Genomic DNA, 17,862 nt, shown 5'->3' with positions numbered 1-17,862 from the left:
ATCCACTCTTTTTTTTTCTTTTCTTTTCAAATTTTTATTTAAATGTTAGTTAACATATATAGCAATATTAGTTTCAGAAGTAGAATTTAATGATTCATCATTTATATATAGTCAAATCATAGACAAATACACCACCACAAGAATAATTTTATCTACCGCAGATTAAAACTTTAATGTTAAGATTTAAACTTAAATATATTAAGATTTATTTAAATATAATTTTAAATTATTTTCTATGGCATTGTTTCATGCAAAGAGATTATTATGTACTCGTTTTTTCCTTAAGTTATGATAATGTTTTATTTATAACTTTGATTAGTCATTTTCTTTAATTCTGGACACTGACGTGGAAAATAAATTCTGGAAACAGGAATCTTGAAAATATGGGTAAATTTTTAATTTAGTTATTTATCAACAAAAGAGAAAATCAACTTAAAAAATCTGTCAATCATCAGGTATACGATTCATAAAATTTAGAGAAAAAAAATTTTTTTTGAGAAAGAGAGAGTGCAAGTGTGTGAAGATGGTGTGTGTAGAAGACGAGGAGAGAGAAAATTCCAAGCAGGCTCCATGCCTGACTGAGGGTCAGTCCGATTTCACCGCCCAAATATCATGACCTAAGCCAAAATCAAGAGTTGGATGCTTGGGATACCTGGGTGGCTCCGTCAGTTAACCATCTGCCTTCAGCTTAGGTCATGACCCCAGGGTCTTAGGATCCAGTCCTGGACGGAGTTCCTCACTCGGAGAGGAGCCTGCTTCTCCCTCTGCCTTCTGCTCCCCCTACTTGTGCTCACTCTCTCTGTCTCTCTGACAAATAAGTAAAAAAAAAAAAAAAAAAAAAAAGAGTTGACACTTAACTAACTGTGCCACCCATGTGCCCTTGAGCAATTTTTTACGGTATCCTAAAGACTCATGTGCCCTTATAAAAATCAGGTGCTATAAATACTTTGTTTAATAAATATAACAACACTGGGTACTGCCAATTACCTCTCTTAATATGTGAAACAAATGTAAATTTTTTAACATCTTCCTATTTTCATGCCAAAAAATTGTTGACTTAGACTATTTATACAATACTGTACTATACTGTACTAACAGGACAAATGAAATTTTATCCTGAAGAATAAAGGCTGGGATTTCCTAACCCATATGAATGATGACTCACTCTAGTTTCATAAAAAGACAAATCCCAAGGAAAAGAAAAACACATTTTTAAAGACCTTTTTCTCATAACACTTCTGTTGTACAAAATATTATTAACCAATATTACTTGTCTGGGGTGTTAATCTATATATAGGGCATTACATCAGTGAAGAAACAATATGAATATAATCATTTCAAGCAATGTATTTTAAGAACCCACAATTGCAAACCTGCTATCTAAAATTTGTCATTTTTGTAAAAGAAATAAATCATTTTGGTGGACAAACAATTGAATCAAAGATGTAGAACTAGGCTATTTGTAGTCATGTTGTCGTGAATATTTGATTTTAAAGAATATTATTTGAGTCTTTAACTTAGTAGACATACTATTAAAACATGTTTTCTAACTCAAAACTAACCTTCAAGTGGTGATGAAATCTGATAGAAAATAGGAATAAATAGGTGTGACTTTTGTTTAAAAAATTATTCCCTGTACTAAGCAACTTTATTATATATTACTAAAGATTCTGAGAAATAAATTAAATGAAATTGGCTTTTTAAGCTGTGATTTTCTTTCTCTAATACTTTTTACCCCCCCTCCAAAAAAAGTTTAAATTATCCTATTGCTAGAGAGTTCTTTGCAAAATGTGTTGTTATTTCACATTATTGACAATCTTTATTTTTCTAGTTTTATGCAGCTTATGGGAAACTAATGAAGTACTATATTTATCTGAATTATTCCTGGATGTTGAGTTGTCATCCTCTAATACCCAGGCTAAAAATTGGTCCAATGCATTAAATGTAGATCCTACACTCTCCTTTTATAGTCATGTCTGTCATATGATTTTTTTTTCCAATTCATTAGTCCTCCTTTTCATTCTCTTTATCATGGCCTTAAATACCCAGTGAGACTCTAGGATCTCTCATTGAATGCTAATAACTCACTCCTTTGAAGCCACTTCAACTACAGTCGCACAGCCAGGAGGTCATAATAAGGATGACGGAGGTAACAGTAGTCACTGTCATTACCATCATTCCCATTGTTCCCAATCCCAATTTCTTCAGGCCTCAGCATACTCTCCATTTCCTATAGTGGTCAATGAATTAAAATATTCAAGAAACAAATTCTGCTTTTGCCAATGATCTCAAAGCTCTTTGGAAATTGACTTTTATATTGCATGTGCTGATCACATGAGCTAAATAGAAAAGGCTGCAGAGGAAGAGGTTAAGGCTATGCATGTTATACACTCCTTTTTAATTGGGATAATTGGTGGAACATGAACCAAGACCCAAAAGAGTATTAGAGGATATAGAAAGGAAACCTTCAGAAATTTCCGTATGTGCAAAGTCTGGTTGTTTCCCCTGAAGAGATGTGTCTGCAGGAAGAATATCAAAGAGAAAGAATATCAAAACAAAGATTTTCCAATGCCCTTGAAAATGATACCAGTAAGAGAGGGGCTGGCAACAATACCATTGTAGTTGGGAGATTTACAGAAGGCCTCTGAAGAGCTATTGGGGTGAATGGCAATTCTGATTATAGTGTGGTGGAATTTAAGGGGCCAAAAAAGACACCAGACTGAGAAAGAAAAACATCACCTTTACAACCATAGACTCCTCACAGCCCCCACAATCCCTTCACTAGGAAGGCAGTACTTTCCTTTGTGGAGTCTTTTTCATCTATAGTGGAGGCTCCCCACATACCAGTTAGTAAAACCATTGGTGTCAGAATCCTTTGGAAACTTATTTCCAAATGATGTCTTAGGCTTTATTTTCAAAAGTTTCTTAAGCTGTGCATTAGACATCCTAGGTTTTGTTTTTTTAAAGATTGTATTTATTTATTTATTGGACAGGAAGAGACAGTGAGAGTGGGGAGGGGGAACCAAGCAGGGAGCCCGATGTGGGGCTCAATCCCAGGACCCTGGGATCATGACCTGAACCAAAGACAGAAGTTTTAATGACTGAGCCACCCAGGTGCCCCAGAATCCTAGGTTTTTAAAAAACTTCCCAGATGTGTTTAATGTGCAGCAAGGTTAGGGAGCCATTGTAATTATCTGTCATTAAAAAGCCAACCCACCAGTGGCACCTGGGTGGCTCAGTCAGTTAAGTATCTGACTTGATTTCAGCTTGTGTCATGATCTCAGGATGGTGGGATGGAGCCTCCTGTCTGGTGTCTTGCTCAGTGGGAAGTCTGCTTGGAATTCTCTCTCTCTCTCTCTCTCACTCTCTCCCTGTGCTCCTCACCCCATCATGTGCTCTCATGTGTGCTCTTTCTGTCTCTAAAAAAAAAAAAAAAGGCAAAAAACAAAACAAAAAAACTCCAACACACTTCTGATTAAGGAATTCATAATTAAAGTTATTAAGTACCTGTACTTAGAAAAATTCGTTGAGATATGAAAGTCAGATGCTCATGTGGAGAATACTCCAGAAGCCCACAGGTAGGGAGAGAGCTACTCAAGAGGTAAGCAATGCCCCCAATACCTAAAATCAATGACTTCAAAGCTTTGCTTTGTCTTAGTAAATCCATCAAATTTAATGTAACGGTATTTTGTTGAGTACTAGAAAACTCATCGTGTGCCAACTATTTTGAATACTTTACAAATGTTAACTTATTTAACCTTCAGAACAATCTCATGATGTAGGTACTAGTATTTCCCCAACTTTATAGATAAAGAAATTATAATTAAGGTGAAGATATGAAGTCATTTCCTGAGGTCACAGAGCTATTAAGTCACTGAGCTCCACAGTTACTACACCTAATGACTGTGTACCTTTCAGATGATGAGGTAGGCACTGAGAAATAAAAAACAAATGGCCCTTAGGGAATTTGTAGACTGGTGGAAAACAATTGGGAAGCCCCGACATCTGTGCTCTAGGAAGAGAGAGCGTGAATGGGGTCTTGCCTAAGCAAATCCTCATTGACTTTATATCCTGTTGCTCATTGCCGCTCACCATCTTTGCAAGGACCCATCATTGGCTTGTCAAATGCTTCCCTTCCCCTTTGTCTCCTCAGTGCTTTTGTTGGACAAATGATAGGAAAAAATGAATATGTACTCAATTTAGAATGGAGTTCATTTTATTTCATTTTGAAATGGGACGTAACAGGATATCAGTTGTGATGATTCTAGAGATTCTTACTTTGGGGAAGATATTGCCATAGAAAAGGATTAACTCTCAGAGGAATAAATGCAGTCATTAGTTCTATTCTTATAGAGTCATCCTTGGTTTGCAAATGGGATGAGAAATGCAGCTGCAGGTGAGACAGCACTCATTTCAAAGAAATACTTGGCAGACCTCAGATTTTAAGTGTCCACAGCTGTTTGAAGTTGTGCTTTACATTTTTACCTCTTTGTTTTACACGCTACTCCTGTTGCTCATAGATTCAATGAGATAATTTATAAAAATAATTTATAAGAAAATAATTTGTTTATAATTTTATAATATCAGCTTTCAATATTTGGGAAGGTTTTTCTAATTTGCTCATCATTTCTTTACTAGACTTTATTCACTTGAATAATTCAGTGGATTCTATTTAATTGCTATCCTGATAAATGATACGGCCAATTAATTGAAAAGAATACCAGATTTAAAAAAATTAGGTTAATGTGTTTCAGTTACTTTACACTATTATTATAGCATAACACCTTACTAGTTGAAGTAGAGAGGTAAAAGGAACTCAACTTGTCTCTAATGCCCTACAGTAGTTTATGGAATTGAACTAATGTTACTCATTCAGAATTTTGCCTTTTTAAACTCCAGAGTTTTGTCCTATTCTAATGGCCATTAAAGTTGTAGTAACTAATATTATTTTAATATTTCTTAATCATTTAATTCCTAATAATTGGGACATATTTACTATATCTTCATAAGTGAAAAAGAAACTCTGCTTTTCAGTGTTCTTGAACTTTCACTATCTCTGATAGTTATGTCAACAAAAAGGATTATTATTAAAGTGTGTAAAATATGTTAGAAGGACTTACATGTCACTTTGCTAACATTATGGAAAAGAAATTATTCTTCTTGTCACTTTTCAGTTAAATATGAGGCATAAGGGTGCCTGTGTGGCTCAGTTGGTAAAGCCACCCCCTCTTGCTTTAAGCCCAGGTCATGGTCTTAGGTCATAAGATCAAGCCCCATGTCAGTTCAGCAGGGAGCCTGCTTAAGATTCTCTCTCCTTCTCCCTGTGACCCTCGCCCTCTACCTCACACACTCACTCTTTCTAAAAACAAACAAACAAACAAAAAAACAAACAAAAACGAAACAAAGAGTGCAAGACATAAGTGGATAAGTGGCCCAGGCCCATAGTGACATAGCCAGTGGTTTCTAAAGCCAGGATTCTTTTTTTTTTTTTTTAAGTTTTTTTTTTTTTTTTTTTTTTTAAGATTTTATTTATTTGACAGAGATCACAAGTGGGTAAAGAGGCAGGCAGAGAGAGAGGGAGAAGCAGGCTCCCCACCGTGCAGAGCCTGATGTGGGGCCCGATTCCAGGACCCTGAGATCATGACCTGAACTGAAGGCAGAGGCTTAACCCACTGAGCCACCCAGGTGCCTCCAAAGCCAGGATTCTTAACCATGCATTCAGATTCCTGACCCCACCTACTGGATCACTCTGTTACCATGTCTCTCTCTTTAGAGGAAGAGCATGTATGGGAGGCCTCGTATGTACACAATGATGTTCTTGACATGGGTACACTTGGCTTGGAGGTGAAACTGGTGTTTTTTGTAGGCAATCAGATTGACTCTGTGGAAAATAGTATAGCTCCTTTAGTATTTGCCAATAATTTATTTGATTATTCTCCCTGAGGTAAGACCTCTACTCATTAGTAGAGTGGTACATTTTGACATTTTGGCTTTGGTCACTGTGATTTGTAAAACTGCAGGTAACAGTCAGACTTTTCCCATTTCTATGTAGTTGATGGAATGGACTCTGTGTGGCAGTTAAAAGGACTTCAACTGGTATGATAGAAAGATCATGGTTCTTGGAGTCATTAGGCTTGATTTTTAGTCCCGGTTCTTCTAACTACCTGCTTCAACATGCTGGGCAATTCTCTCTTCTCTCTCCCTCTCCCCACTCCCCTTTCTCTCCCCCTCACTCCTGCCCCTTGCCTGTAGGAGAAATAAAGATTTCTAGTTCACAGGAATCTTGGGAAAGACCAAACGAGGTGGCATATAAAGCACCTAGCAAATGTGTCACTTACAAAGTAGGTACTGAATAAATGTTACTTCTCTTTCCTTCCCCTGCCTGCCCTGCTGCTATCTTTTAAACTCTGGTTACTGACAGTTTTATATAACTGCTGTGAAATCTGAGGGGAGATGCAGCTGTCATTCTAATTCATGGGACTTGGTTATCTTCACAATGGTATCTTGGGCCCTAAATATGTGGCACAAATATATTTGTGAGCCACGCTAAAACAGAAGGAAATTCATTTGGATTTTATTTTACTAATCATTGGCACCTATCCTGGTTGTGGTGGGTTTGCTTCTGTTACCTAAAACTGTATTTATAGCAAACTTTTCCCCCAAGTGCTGATAATAAGATGTAATTTCAGAGCTGGCTCAACCAAATCTCCGTGTATCACTTCATGCTTTATTCATTTAGGTTTCTAATCTCAAAGCTGTTTTCAATATGTTTAACTGTAAGCTGGGTATCATAGTAAAATGTCTGTGTCACCTGATTTTAAAATATGCATAAATGGTGTCATTCACCTTATAGGAATGTACTATATTGTTATTAATCTAATTCTCATTTTAAAGATGTGGAGTCTGATGCTAAAGTCATTTGGAAACTATCAGTTATATCTGTGAGATGTTTTGAATTTCCCAAATAAGTGACTATATTCTTTATCGTAGAAAAAATATATGAATGAAAATATATCTTGTGCCAGTTTCATATGTGCTTACATTTGAAGAAATGAAGCAAAGTTTTGCATATTTAAAGTTACTCTAATACCATCCACTTAAATATATGACTAGAAGCAGAAGCATTTTAAAACATGAATCACTTTAATTCTCTTTCTCTTAAAGATATACCAACAATGATTAATAATAATAATATCATCTGTCATTTATTGAGGTATCTATATCAATCTGTTTGGTTCCCAGATCTGTGCTGGGTGGTTTTTAATTTTATTTTTGCCGTGTAATATACCTTTCCTCATCTACTGAGGGTAATTGCATCTCATTTTTTCTTTTGGGATCCACCCTCCTAACCCTCCCATTTCTGGGTGGAGTTGACCCTCTCAGCTCCAAGGGTTAAGTATATAGCCCAGTTCTAGCCAAAAACACTCCTCAGACCTTGCTAATGGCTTCAGTGGTAGATCCTGTCAGGGTCCCAAATTCCATTTTACTTAACTTACAAGCTAATAAGATAGTCTATTGTCATCTATTGTTTCATGGATGACAGCAGAAGACGCAGAATTTCGGGGTCAGAGACAAGAGTTTATTACTCGTGGTGCAGCCAGTAAGCATCATGATTTGCATGAGTTCCTTTTGTTTCTGATTCTCATAGAGCTGAAACCATATGAGCCCATCTGGACACCGTGTGCCAGTGGGCTTGTGTCACAGCTAAGGAACAATGATGGTGGGGAAACCGCCACTTCAGAGCAAGCAATAATCAAGACTTCCGTGTTCTTGAAAGAGACTTTATCTGATTGCTCACCATTCTTGCTAACAATCACCACCTTGAGAAAGAATCCAGAAGTGTGGTCAGGGCCTTTATTCTTGGGCAGACTTAGCAACATAGATGGAGGAGATGGACAGTGAGAGACACGGAGTGGTGTCTCACAACCGATAAACTATCTCAAACAGTCCAATTGGAGAGAATCATTTTTACTCTTTCCTTTGAAATTGGAGCCTGGAAAAATATCATGTTTTATTCTCTGCAGCTGTCTTGTAATCACAAAGAAATGGCCTATCTGGCAATGGAGTCAACATGGCAAAAGTCAGAGATGAGAAAAGAAAACGAAAAAAAATTAAAAAAAAGTCTTACTGAGTTATGGATAAAGCACACCCTGAAGCCAGATCTTTCTCCTTCCAGAACTTTCAGTTATGTGAGCTAGTAAGTTTTTGTTCATTCACAACTTAAAGAGTCCTAATGGATTGGGCCCTTGACCATGCACTGTCTCATCACAACCTTCAAAAGGAGGTATTATTATCTGATCTTATAAGTGAGCATAACACATATCAGGAAGATTAACTAGCTCAGTATCACACAGTTAATAAAGTACAGCTACATCTACTGAGGCCAGTCTCCATGCTCTTCATCCTGAAACCATAGTTCTCAAACTTAAGTGTACTTTAGAAACACTGAGACTCACCCCAGACCTAATGAATCAAAAACTTTAGAGCGGAGCAAAGACAATATGCATTTTTTTTTCCTTTTTTTTTTTTTTTTTTGTCTTTTCATCTTTATTTTTTTTTTATTTTTTTATTTTTATTTTTATTTTTTATAAACATATATTTTTATCCCCAGGGGTACAGGTCTGTGAATCACCAGGTTTACACACTTCACAGCACTCACCAAAGCACATACCCTCCCCAATGTCCATAATGCATTTTTTTTTTTTTTAAGTTCTTGGGTGATTTGATGCAGGGTTCATGGACCACTTGTTAAGAAGTATTTCCCTTGGGCAAAAGTGTGCCTTCCAGGATACGGCTGTCTGATGATCTGATACTATATCCTTATTAAAAAGCCTTGCTTCTGGAAGATAACACTTGGAGCCTTGTCAGGGATATAAACTGCAAATCAGAGGAAATCCTTTTCTGAGAAGAGCTCTATTGGGAGAAGTGGGAAAATTCAGGAGAAAAGGCTTCTGAGGTGAGGATGGAAGGGTTAGGGAATGGGAACGTAAAAGGCTAGGGGGTCGGACAAAGTTTTGAAGTTCTATTTCACCAGTTATTACCTAAGAAATTCCTTTTTGTCTGAGGTGTGTGTCTGTTTTGGGTTCAGATCCCACAGAGAGTTTATGTATGTATAAGGAGACTTGGGAGTCTTTTTGAAAAAAGCATAGAGACATCTGCTTGATTTGCTTATTACAGTGGCTCATTGGACATGAAGGAGAATATTTAATTTAATTATTTACTTGGAATAGACATTTTGCCACTGCTAATAATATTAGCTAGATTAATGAATTGTTCAAGGGTTATAGAGACAAAGACACAGCCAGTCCCAGAACAGACATGTAAACCACATATGTCATTGTAAAATATTTTCCTAGTTGCCTATCATGTCTTGGATTTTTTCCTCTCCCTTTTTAAATGTAAATGGACTGCTGTCTTTTGATACTCTAGTGTCTCCACAAACCATCCTCCTCCAAGTGGACTCTGCTCCATCGTAAATCTTTCTGTAATTTTTTAAAGCTGTGAGTACTCCTGAGGTCTTCGCCCATAGCTGGTCTGGGCCTGTGGGCAATGAGTAGGGGTGCGGAGTTGAACACACATGGGGTTAGTATGCTAGTTAACAACATTCCGCACCTCTCATTCCTTTGTTTTAAACTTCTTCTCCACTCAAAACTGCAGATTTGAATCACACTGGTTTAAAGAAATCTTTTTTTTTTTTATTATTAAGAATCTTAAGCTCACTATTATTCCAAAGAATTTTGAGACTATGCCTATAGTCTTAGTCTTGAAGAAGTGTAATATTTCCAAATATTGACTAATAAGATTGAGTTTAACATAGGTTTTGAAAATAATTCAGATCATTATCAAAGTGAACATTTTACCAAAGGACATCTATTTTAAATAATGGCTCCTTTTTAGATGTCGCTACCCAACAGTTTGACAAGCAGGTATTTTGATATTTTAGTTTGCACTGGTTACTTCTCTTCACAGGCCTCCTCAACTTTGTCATCATTGTAGAGACACAGTCCTTTCCTTTAGAGCTGAAATCAGAACCTGGACTATATCTGTTCATCCCTAATACAAATCCTTTCATGAATACATTCGCTATAATAACCTGTCTCTAGATCTTTAACAAAATAGTAAATGATCACTTACAACATTATCTCTGTACCTGCCTTCCTCCAGGGAAACCATGTAACAATGTTGAACCCCTCTGCCTTCTTTTAAAGCCAGCGAACTTAAATGTGCTGAATGAAAAGGAACGTTTCCATCGGAATGTGGGAAAGAGGTTCTCCTTACCTCAAAGATGTAATGGTGTGTAACCAGATAACGGCATAGACTTTGCAATACTTTATTTTCTTAAGAACACACTGTACTAATTATATGAACATCTATCATTTCAGTTGAGTGCCTAACCTCTCTGCTGTGGTACGTTGGACCAAAGAAGGTGAAGAGCAAGATTTACAAAGCAACCCCACTACCAAGGTGTTCTTTGGAAGACTGATAGAAATATGATATCTCTAATATTTATTTAAAATAAGTTGGAAATATATCAGGTTTTTTTGTTTGTTTGTTTGTTTTTAATGTATCTTCCATAAAATTTTCCAGGAGAACACTTTGCCTTTCTTCTCAGGCCAAAATCATGCATACAGCATTTTGTATAATGGTCAGGGTTAAATTAGATGAAGCATCAGAGATTTTCAACATAATCCTTTTGTGGGGGACATTGTGTGAGAGGATGGCCTGAGGATATTGTGTGAGAATTCCTCTGGGAACACAGAGCTCACTAGTAAGAGAGATAATGGTTCACAGACACTAAAATGATGCATTTCAACTTCCTTCACAAGTCTTGTTTCATTGCAGTCCCTCATTGGGAGTGCCTAACTCCGCACCTTAAGACAGAAAAGGGCTTATCTTCAACTTCAAGGTGGTGCAGAAAAATCTTGAAAATCAGGTGAACCCCTGGAGGCAGGGAATTGTGCAGAGATTGCTAAATCCTTTTATTTTGCCTCACCACATCAAGGGCTAAGACAAAAGGACTCCTGTGTTTTTCCTCTAGTGGAAAGGGGATGGGAAGTGAAGGGAATGGTTAGAAGAAGTGAAATTAGGTAAGGAGAGATGGAAAAGCCCTGAGGCAGAGTCTCAGGAAAATACAGAAGAGAGCTTGAGGGTCACTTTCCCAGAGCCACCCTAGATCCCCCTAGTCATGAGCCAAGAGGCTCACCATGGGGCTGCCTGTGGCAGGATGAGATCACTCCTTGGCAGAGGCTGGGGTAGCCCCCCAGGCCAATGGAAGACCAAAAGGGCCGCAGCCCACAGAAGTGGAGTGTGGCCCTCAGCAAGGTGAGAGGCTGGATCATAGACTCCAGAAGCTGCAGATTTCAACCAACTATAGAAAGCAATCATCTCCAGGGGGAAAGCACCTGTTTCCAGGGAGCAAAGGGCAGAGAGAGCCCCTTTACCAAGGACCCTCCCCCTACCACCAGCATCTTCTCCACTAGGATGCATAAAGCTTCTTCCCAGTCTTCATTGGAAAGCCATTTTAAGGCTGACTAGAGAGGAGGAGGAGGAGGCCAGCTTGGGAGACTGTCTAAACTTATTCAAATGAAATTTTGAATTTTTTTCTTAAAACGGCTATTTAAATCATCAACTCAATTAGACATTTGGATATTTATTTATTTATTTATTTTTCTTCCAGCTAGCCAGTTGGAAGGGGCTTGGAGTAATGTTCCAAGTTCAATTTACCATCTTGCTATAGCTTTTAAAAACCATTTAAAAGGACAAAAGTCCAGCTATCCTTAGTTATATTGAGATAATGTTTAGAACTATTAAGTCTAGAGTTACAGGGCATTTGAAGTTTTTTGAAACCCCCCCTACCCACCACTCTGATTCTAGAATTACTGCTATTGCCTGCTTGGAAAATGTTGCTTTCCACTTATTTTGCTGTGCAAAGAAAACTGCTCTGAAAAATAAAGTCTGGTTAAAAAAAAAAAAATCCTCTATTACCTTCTTAAATTCTTCTAGAGATGGAAGTGACTATCACAGAACCAAGCGTAAAACATGACTCTCTTCTCTTATGTTGAAATCTGATTTTTCTATTTCTTTTGCCTATTTCCTCTGGAACACTTTTAGGAAATCAATCTCTCTCTCTCTCTCTCTCAATCTCTCTCTCTCTCTCTCTCTTCCCTTTCCCTCCCTCTCCTTCCTGTTTTTTTCTCTCCCTAAGTAAGTCAGCAATTACTTAGTTCCCAAAACAAAGTCTGAGATCATAAATAAGGGTAGACAGTAATTTAGTCTTTGGGAGATTGAAATATCCTCTAGTTAGGTATTCTCTAGTTAGGATATCCTCTAGCTAGGCCGGTACACTGCTTCCCAGTGATATTGACTCAAAGTTGTTTTTCCTCTTTCTCTGAACTAATAGACTTTTCTTTTTTAAAAAACAACTTTAAGTATAATCCCAATTGTGGTAAAATTTCCAAAGGTAATCTGGAACCGTTCTTCTTAAAATCTAAGTGGAACACAAAGCAACTAAGCCCACATGTATGTGTTTTTAACTAATCCCTTGAAACAGTAAAATTCAAATGGCAAAGTCAGACAACTTGCAACAACATAATATATTTGTTTATTTAGTTCATATTACAATGGTAACAGGTTAAGAGCACTAGATTTGTATCCTCTCAAGAGGATAGTGTTTAAGATTTGTGAATTTCATTGTTCTTAACCATTAAAAATCTATTTTCCAAAGGAGTAATAATATATATTATTATCAAGGGACAGATCTAAACTTTATGATGTATAACCAAAGCATATATTTGTTCCTTAGTTTAAACAAAACGTTAGAGACATTTTAACTCTTGGTTACTGCTTTCAGGAAAGCACAATGTTCTTGAAGCAAATATTACACAAAACATCTTTTTCCATGATTTCAACCATTGTGTATCATGTCAATGAGAGAACCTGACAGCCCCAGACAGTATCTCCCCAGGGTTGTAAGACACTCTGGCTTACTTAAACAATCAACCAACAAACATGTATTTAGTGCCTACTATGTACATGCCAGCATACTAAAGCAATACAGGAAATACAAAGAAGTAAAATTATTGGTCCTTGCCCTGCTCAGGCTTCCAATGTAATTGGTAAGGTTAAACAGACACAAATGACTCTACTTTCAATGTGTTTGAAAGAAGTGACAATGTTAACTAGATTGTCTATCAGAATCGTCTATGCCGGAACCTAGAAGAAGCAGGGACATAAACAGGGACGTTCTAGGCACTGATTACAATTGGTCTGCATCAGACTTCTCAGCTCCAGGCTTGAGTGTCCCTGGAACGCCCATATCTGAAAGTGCTCCAGCCAGCCTCGCATTGTTTCACGGACTCATGACGACGGAGCAAGATAAATAGATGGCATGGGTAAAAATATATATATATATAAATAAAACCATACATAAGGTGATGTTGAAAGGAATTCAGGACATTCCACTCTGCACGGGAGGGAGGTGGCTGACCCACGTTATCATTTATGTATTTATGTATTTACTATTAAGACAAACAAGAGACTACATAAGAAAAAGTATAAGAGAATCTCCAAATTTCACTGAATACAAGCAAAAATAGAAGGATAAAAAAAGGGGGGGGGCCCAACAAAGAGGACAGGTTTTGAGGGGTCTTTGGGGAGAAAGCCTCCCCCCACTGCCACCTCGATCCCCATCCCCAGTGTCCTGAAGGAAAGGGCCTGGGCTAGGCAAGTAGAGAAAAGCAAAGCAGAGACACCTTTCCAAACATCACAAATAAATAAATAAATAAATAAATATGTTAAACAAGAAAATAACTTATTAGGCACCGCTTGAAAGGCAGCAACCTTCAGGGGCCAGGCAGGCCGCACTATTTAGCCTGCGGGCGGCAGCAGCGCGCTCGGGATTGGCCAAGGCTCAAAAGGCGCCACGGAGGTCCCGGCCGCGGCGCCTGGTCTCCGAGATAAGCCGGAGCAGGAAACCAAGTCTGCTGTTGCTCTCACAGCTGCGCCGCCTGCGGCTTAGGGGAGGGAGCAATCCTCGCGCAGCGGCAGACTCCCAGGCGGCCCCGGGGAAAGTGCGCTCTGCCTTATGGGGCCAACACAGACCGGCGTTGTCCCGGGAGTGCCCAGCGTTTGGTCTTTGAAATCAAAAGCGCTGGTTGTGAGCCCGAAAAAAGGGTGGTTTCTATTACAACCCTTTCCCCGCCAAACCCTGGAATCTGCTGAAAACTCCTGGGTCGCTTGTTGTCCGTTCCTTTTTGCTCCAGAGCGGGGTTTGGATGGGGACTGCAGAATGCCTGGGGTTCGAAGCGCGGGACCGATTTTACTAAGCACCTGGCTCCGCCCCGGGTGGAGTGCGAGCGGTGAAAGGGTTCTTGGGAGGGCACGACTTCACCCGAGAGTAGGAGAAAAGACCAACTGCCTAGTTCATTCCCGAGTCCTCCTTCAAACAGAACTGAGCCCAGAGAGCGGCGATTCTCCAGACTCCGCTAGGGGCACCAGGCAGAATCTGGCGAGCGGAGGGACGCGGCAGGGAGGGGCTGAGGGCGAGTCGGGGACTCACCCCGTGGGAAACCCGTGGCGGTAACTGCGGCTCAGCTCAAACAAAAATAACGGCTGGCCGGGCGGAGGGTCAGGCTGAGTTGACGACGTTTATGAGTTCATGATCTGCACCTGCAGGACGGGGCGGAAGGAAAGATCGAAGTTACAGACTGGGGCGCATAGCGGGGCGCAGAAGTGCAAGCGCAGTGGAGGAGGGAGCGAAAGTAGCAGACGAGGAGAAAGGGGCCAGCAAGCCTTCCCAATTTATAAGCAAAGTGCCCAATTCCACCTTGGTCGCACGACTTTCCCGGGTCGCTCCACCCCACTCGCACACAGTGTCTTAGTCCCACTTTGCCCCACCGCACCCAGACGCCTGGGATACTTTCACCTCTAGCACCCGGCCTCCCTTCCTCCTCATTTTCCTCCTCCTGCCTTGCGCAGGGTCCTTGCGTGGCCAAGGCTTAGAGAGTCGTGATCCGAGACGTGCAGGTGCCATTACGGAAGACACCGCCTCCGGACTCGAGGTTCTCCGGCTGGAAGTCCTCCACGCTGTAAGCGCGGCTTTTGAGGGCCGTAGCGTAGTAGTCGACAGGCTCCTCGGCGGCGTTGTCCATCCAGCTGAGGCACAGGATGCGCTGGAAGGAGCGCTTGAAGTTGTCCGAAAGGAAGCCATAGAGGATGGGATTGGCGCAGCTGTTGGCGTAGCCCAGGATGACCGACAGCTGGCTCACCGTGGCGTCGTCCTGCTCCGCAAACACGTTGACCAACTGCACTACATAGAAAGGCATCCAGCAGATGACAAACACCATCACCACCATCATCACCATTAGGGTGATCTTGCGCTCTGAGCGCTTGCGCTGCTGCCAGCCGGCCTTGAGGGCCACCATGCGCATTTTGGCGATGATGAGCACGTAGCACAGGCAGATGGCCCCAACGGGCAGCAGGAAGCCCATGAGAAATGTGTACAACACGAAGCCCACGAGCCAGCGCTGAGCGGGCTCAGGCATGAGCATGTTGCAGGCCACCGTGCCATCACTGTTGGCCGCTGTGCGCGAGAAGACCACAATGGGCAGAATGACAAGCAGCGATAGCACCCAAACGCCCAGATTCACTACCTTGGCCACGGTGGGCCGGCGGTAGCGTGCTGCCTTGATGGGGTGCACTACGGCCACGTACCGGTCCACGCTAAGCACAGTCAGACAGTAGATGCTGGTGAACATGTTGACTGCGTCCACGCTGAGCACGAGGCGGCAGAGCAGCGCGCCGAAGGGCCAGTGGCGAAGCAACGTAGAGGTGACCAGGAATGGCACACTGAGCATTAGCAGCTCATCTGCGATGGCCAGGTTCAGGATGTAGATGTTGGTGGCCGTCTTCATTTTGGCGTAGCGGAGGATCACGTAGATGACCATGGAGTTACCACACAGCCCCACCAGGCACACCACGGAGTAGATGAAAGAGATGAGGATGGCGCTGCCCTGGCCCTCGCTCAAGGTCCCGTTCTGGGACGCATTTCGCCCCGGCTCCTCCATGCCGTCCGCAGCGCCGGCCCCGGGGCCCCTGCTGCCGCCGCCTTCGCCGCAGCTGCCCGGGCTGGGGCTAGGAGAGGAAGGAGAGGAGGCAGTGCCATTGGGGAACATTTCAGCTGCTGGGGGCCGATGGGGCTACTGAGGCTGGGGCGCTCTTCTCGCGCCCCCGCCGCTTGCGCCCTCACTCGGCACCCCTCCCGCCTGCCCGCAGCTCACTGCTGCCGGACACCTGGGGGTGGCACGCAGCGGCTGTGGAGAGCTTGGCTCCAACCGGCGCCGGAGGGGCGCATTGCCCAGCGGCGGCTTGCGCGCAGCCGCTTGCAGCTCCGGGGCGCCTGGGCACTAGCAAGCGTGGAGAGGGGAGGCCAGGAGGCTGGAGCCCCGCGCTGCACAGCCATTAAGTGGCGCGGCTCTGGGCTGGTGAATGATTAATAGACACCACCAGCGCGTCAGCAGCTACGAAAAGGGAGGCGTGGGGGAGAGAAAGAGGGAGGAAGGCGATATAGGTGGCTTACCACCTCTCGCCCAGTTTTTTGTTTTTTGTTTTTTTTTTTTTTTTTCTTTCCCAGTCCTGTGCCCGGATCAACTCCAGCCGCTGCTTCGGAGGTGGGGGTGGGGGGTGTCCCCTGCAGTACCCTATACCCATCCTTCAGGGAGAACTGGGGAGTTTCTCCGCCTTCCTGGAGGGTGGGTGGGAACCAAAGGTGTAGACTCTGTCCCACCCCAACCGGCTCCTATCCAGTGAAGCAGACCCGGGCACAGATGTCTGGAGTTCATCTCAGTTTCCCTCAGTTGCTGGCCCGTCCTGAGAGACCCCCAACTCCACTCTCATCCAATTGTCTGGGTCCCTGAGCCCCCACCTCCCGCTCCCGCTAGCCCTGCCGGTCCAGACCCGCCGCGGAAGCTCTCGGCCCCCCTTACCCAGGGCGCGCTACCTCCAGACCGACGCGTAGATGGCCCGTGCAAAGTGCCTGTGCGGTCTGGTGGCACGGTGACGTTCTTCTCGCAATCCAACTCCTTCCTTTCGGCCGGACCCCCGCACAGGCGCCCACGCAGATACTCTCAGAGTCGCTGAAACTGACCCTGAGCCGTGTTAAGAGGAGGAAGGACAAAAAAAACGTGCGTTAGGAGATTCTGCGTTACAGCACCGCAGGCAGCTCTTCGCGGGCGGGAGTGATTTAGGGGCCTGAGTAAACCATTGCGAACCTCTTAATAAAGCTTGTAGTGCCCACAGCCCGCTGCGTCTCCCAGAGGAATATAGACTGCAAAAAGGAGGACGCGCAGCTGGGAGCACGCAAGGAGCCCGAGGCTCCCTCCCGAACGTGCCAGGCGCGATATTGGAAATCCATCTAGGTGTTCACTGGGGAAAGATATGGCTGCGCCGCTGGGAAAGGCTCCGCCTGCGTCCCTGCTGTACTTTGTACCCAGGAGAGTTGGCGGGCCCCGGGGGAGGAGAGTGTAAAGGCCTGGGAGAGCAAGGATGCCAACTCCTCTAAACCCAAGTGGAACCCGCCATGCAGGTGACCACACCTGTCACCAACTCCACAAACTGGCAGGAACACCTTCGGGTCTCTCCGTGATTACTAGAATTTCAGCCTTTTCTGAGGTCCCTGGACGTGTGACCACGTTCTAGTTCAGGTTCCTAAACTTTTAAGAGACAGAAATCCATGCAGGCACGCCTAAAGCTCGCCTGCTTCACTTAGGAATTGAATGGTTTCTGTGTTTAAGAGTGAATGTTTGATTACCATGATTTTTAACCACTTCTGGGACTTCCCACTATCCCTAGCCTAGGCTCCCTTTG

At 42.5% G+C, this 17,862-nt stretch overlaps 1 protein-coding gene and 1 long non-coding RNA gene across 4 annotated transcripts; one reads left to right on the top strand and one right to left on the bottom strand.

Annotated features, from left to right (window-relative positions):
- Nucleotides 1-6,817: 6,817 nt before the first annotated feature.
- On the top strand, nt 6,818-10,546 carry LOC131836497 (uncharacterized). The gene is made up of 2 exons (XR_009355644.1): nt 6,818-10,293; nt 10,383-10,546. It is a non-coding gene; the product is annotated as an uncharacterized LOC131836497 (long non-coding RNA).
- A 2,032-nt stretch (nt 10,547-12,578) lies between these two features.
- Nucleotides 12,579-17,454, bottom strand: SSTR1 (somatostatin receptor 1). 3 transcript variants are annotated; one of them, XM_059181961.1, is made up of 2 exons: nt 16,983-17,454; nt 12,579-16,131 (listed from the first exon to the last, which is right to left on the bottom strand). In XM_059181961.1, exon 2 carries the CDS (start codon nt 16,062-16,064, stop codon nt 14,997-14,999), a length of 1,068 nt encoding a protein of 355 aa, XP_059037944.1. In that variant the 5' UTR covers nt 16,065-16,131; nt 16,983-17,454; the 3' UTR covers nt 12,579-14,996. The 3 variants fall into 3 exon arrangements, with proteins under 3 accessions (XP_059037944.1, XP_059037945.1, XP_059037943.1); XM_059181962.1 differs by having other exon boundaries at nt 16,997-17,454; XM_059181960.1 differs by lacking the exon at nt 16,983-17,454 and having other exon boundaries at nt 12,579-14,667; nt 14,924-16,972.
- Nucleotides 17,455-17,862: the final 408 nt, after the last annotated feature.

This window comes from Mustela lutreola, chromosome 7 (genome assembly GCF_030435805.1).
Source record: "Mustela lutreola isolate mMusLut2 chromosome 7, mMusLut2.pri, whole genome shotgun sequence".
NCBI lineage: Eukaryota > Metazoa > Chordata > Mammalia > Carnivora > Mustelidae > Mustela > Mustela lutreola.
The sequence above is the reverse complement of the archived record's forward strand: the minus strand, read 5'-3'. Positions and strand labels throughout refer to the sequence as shown.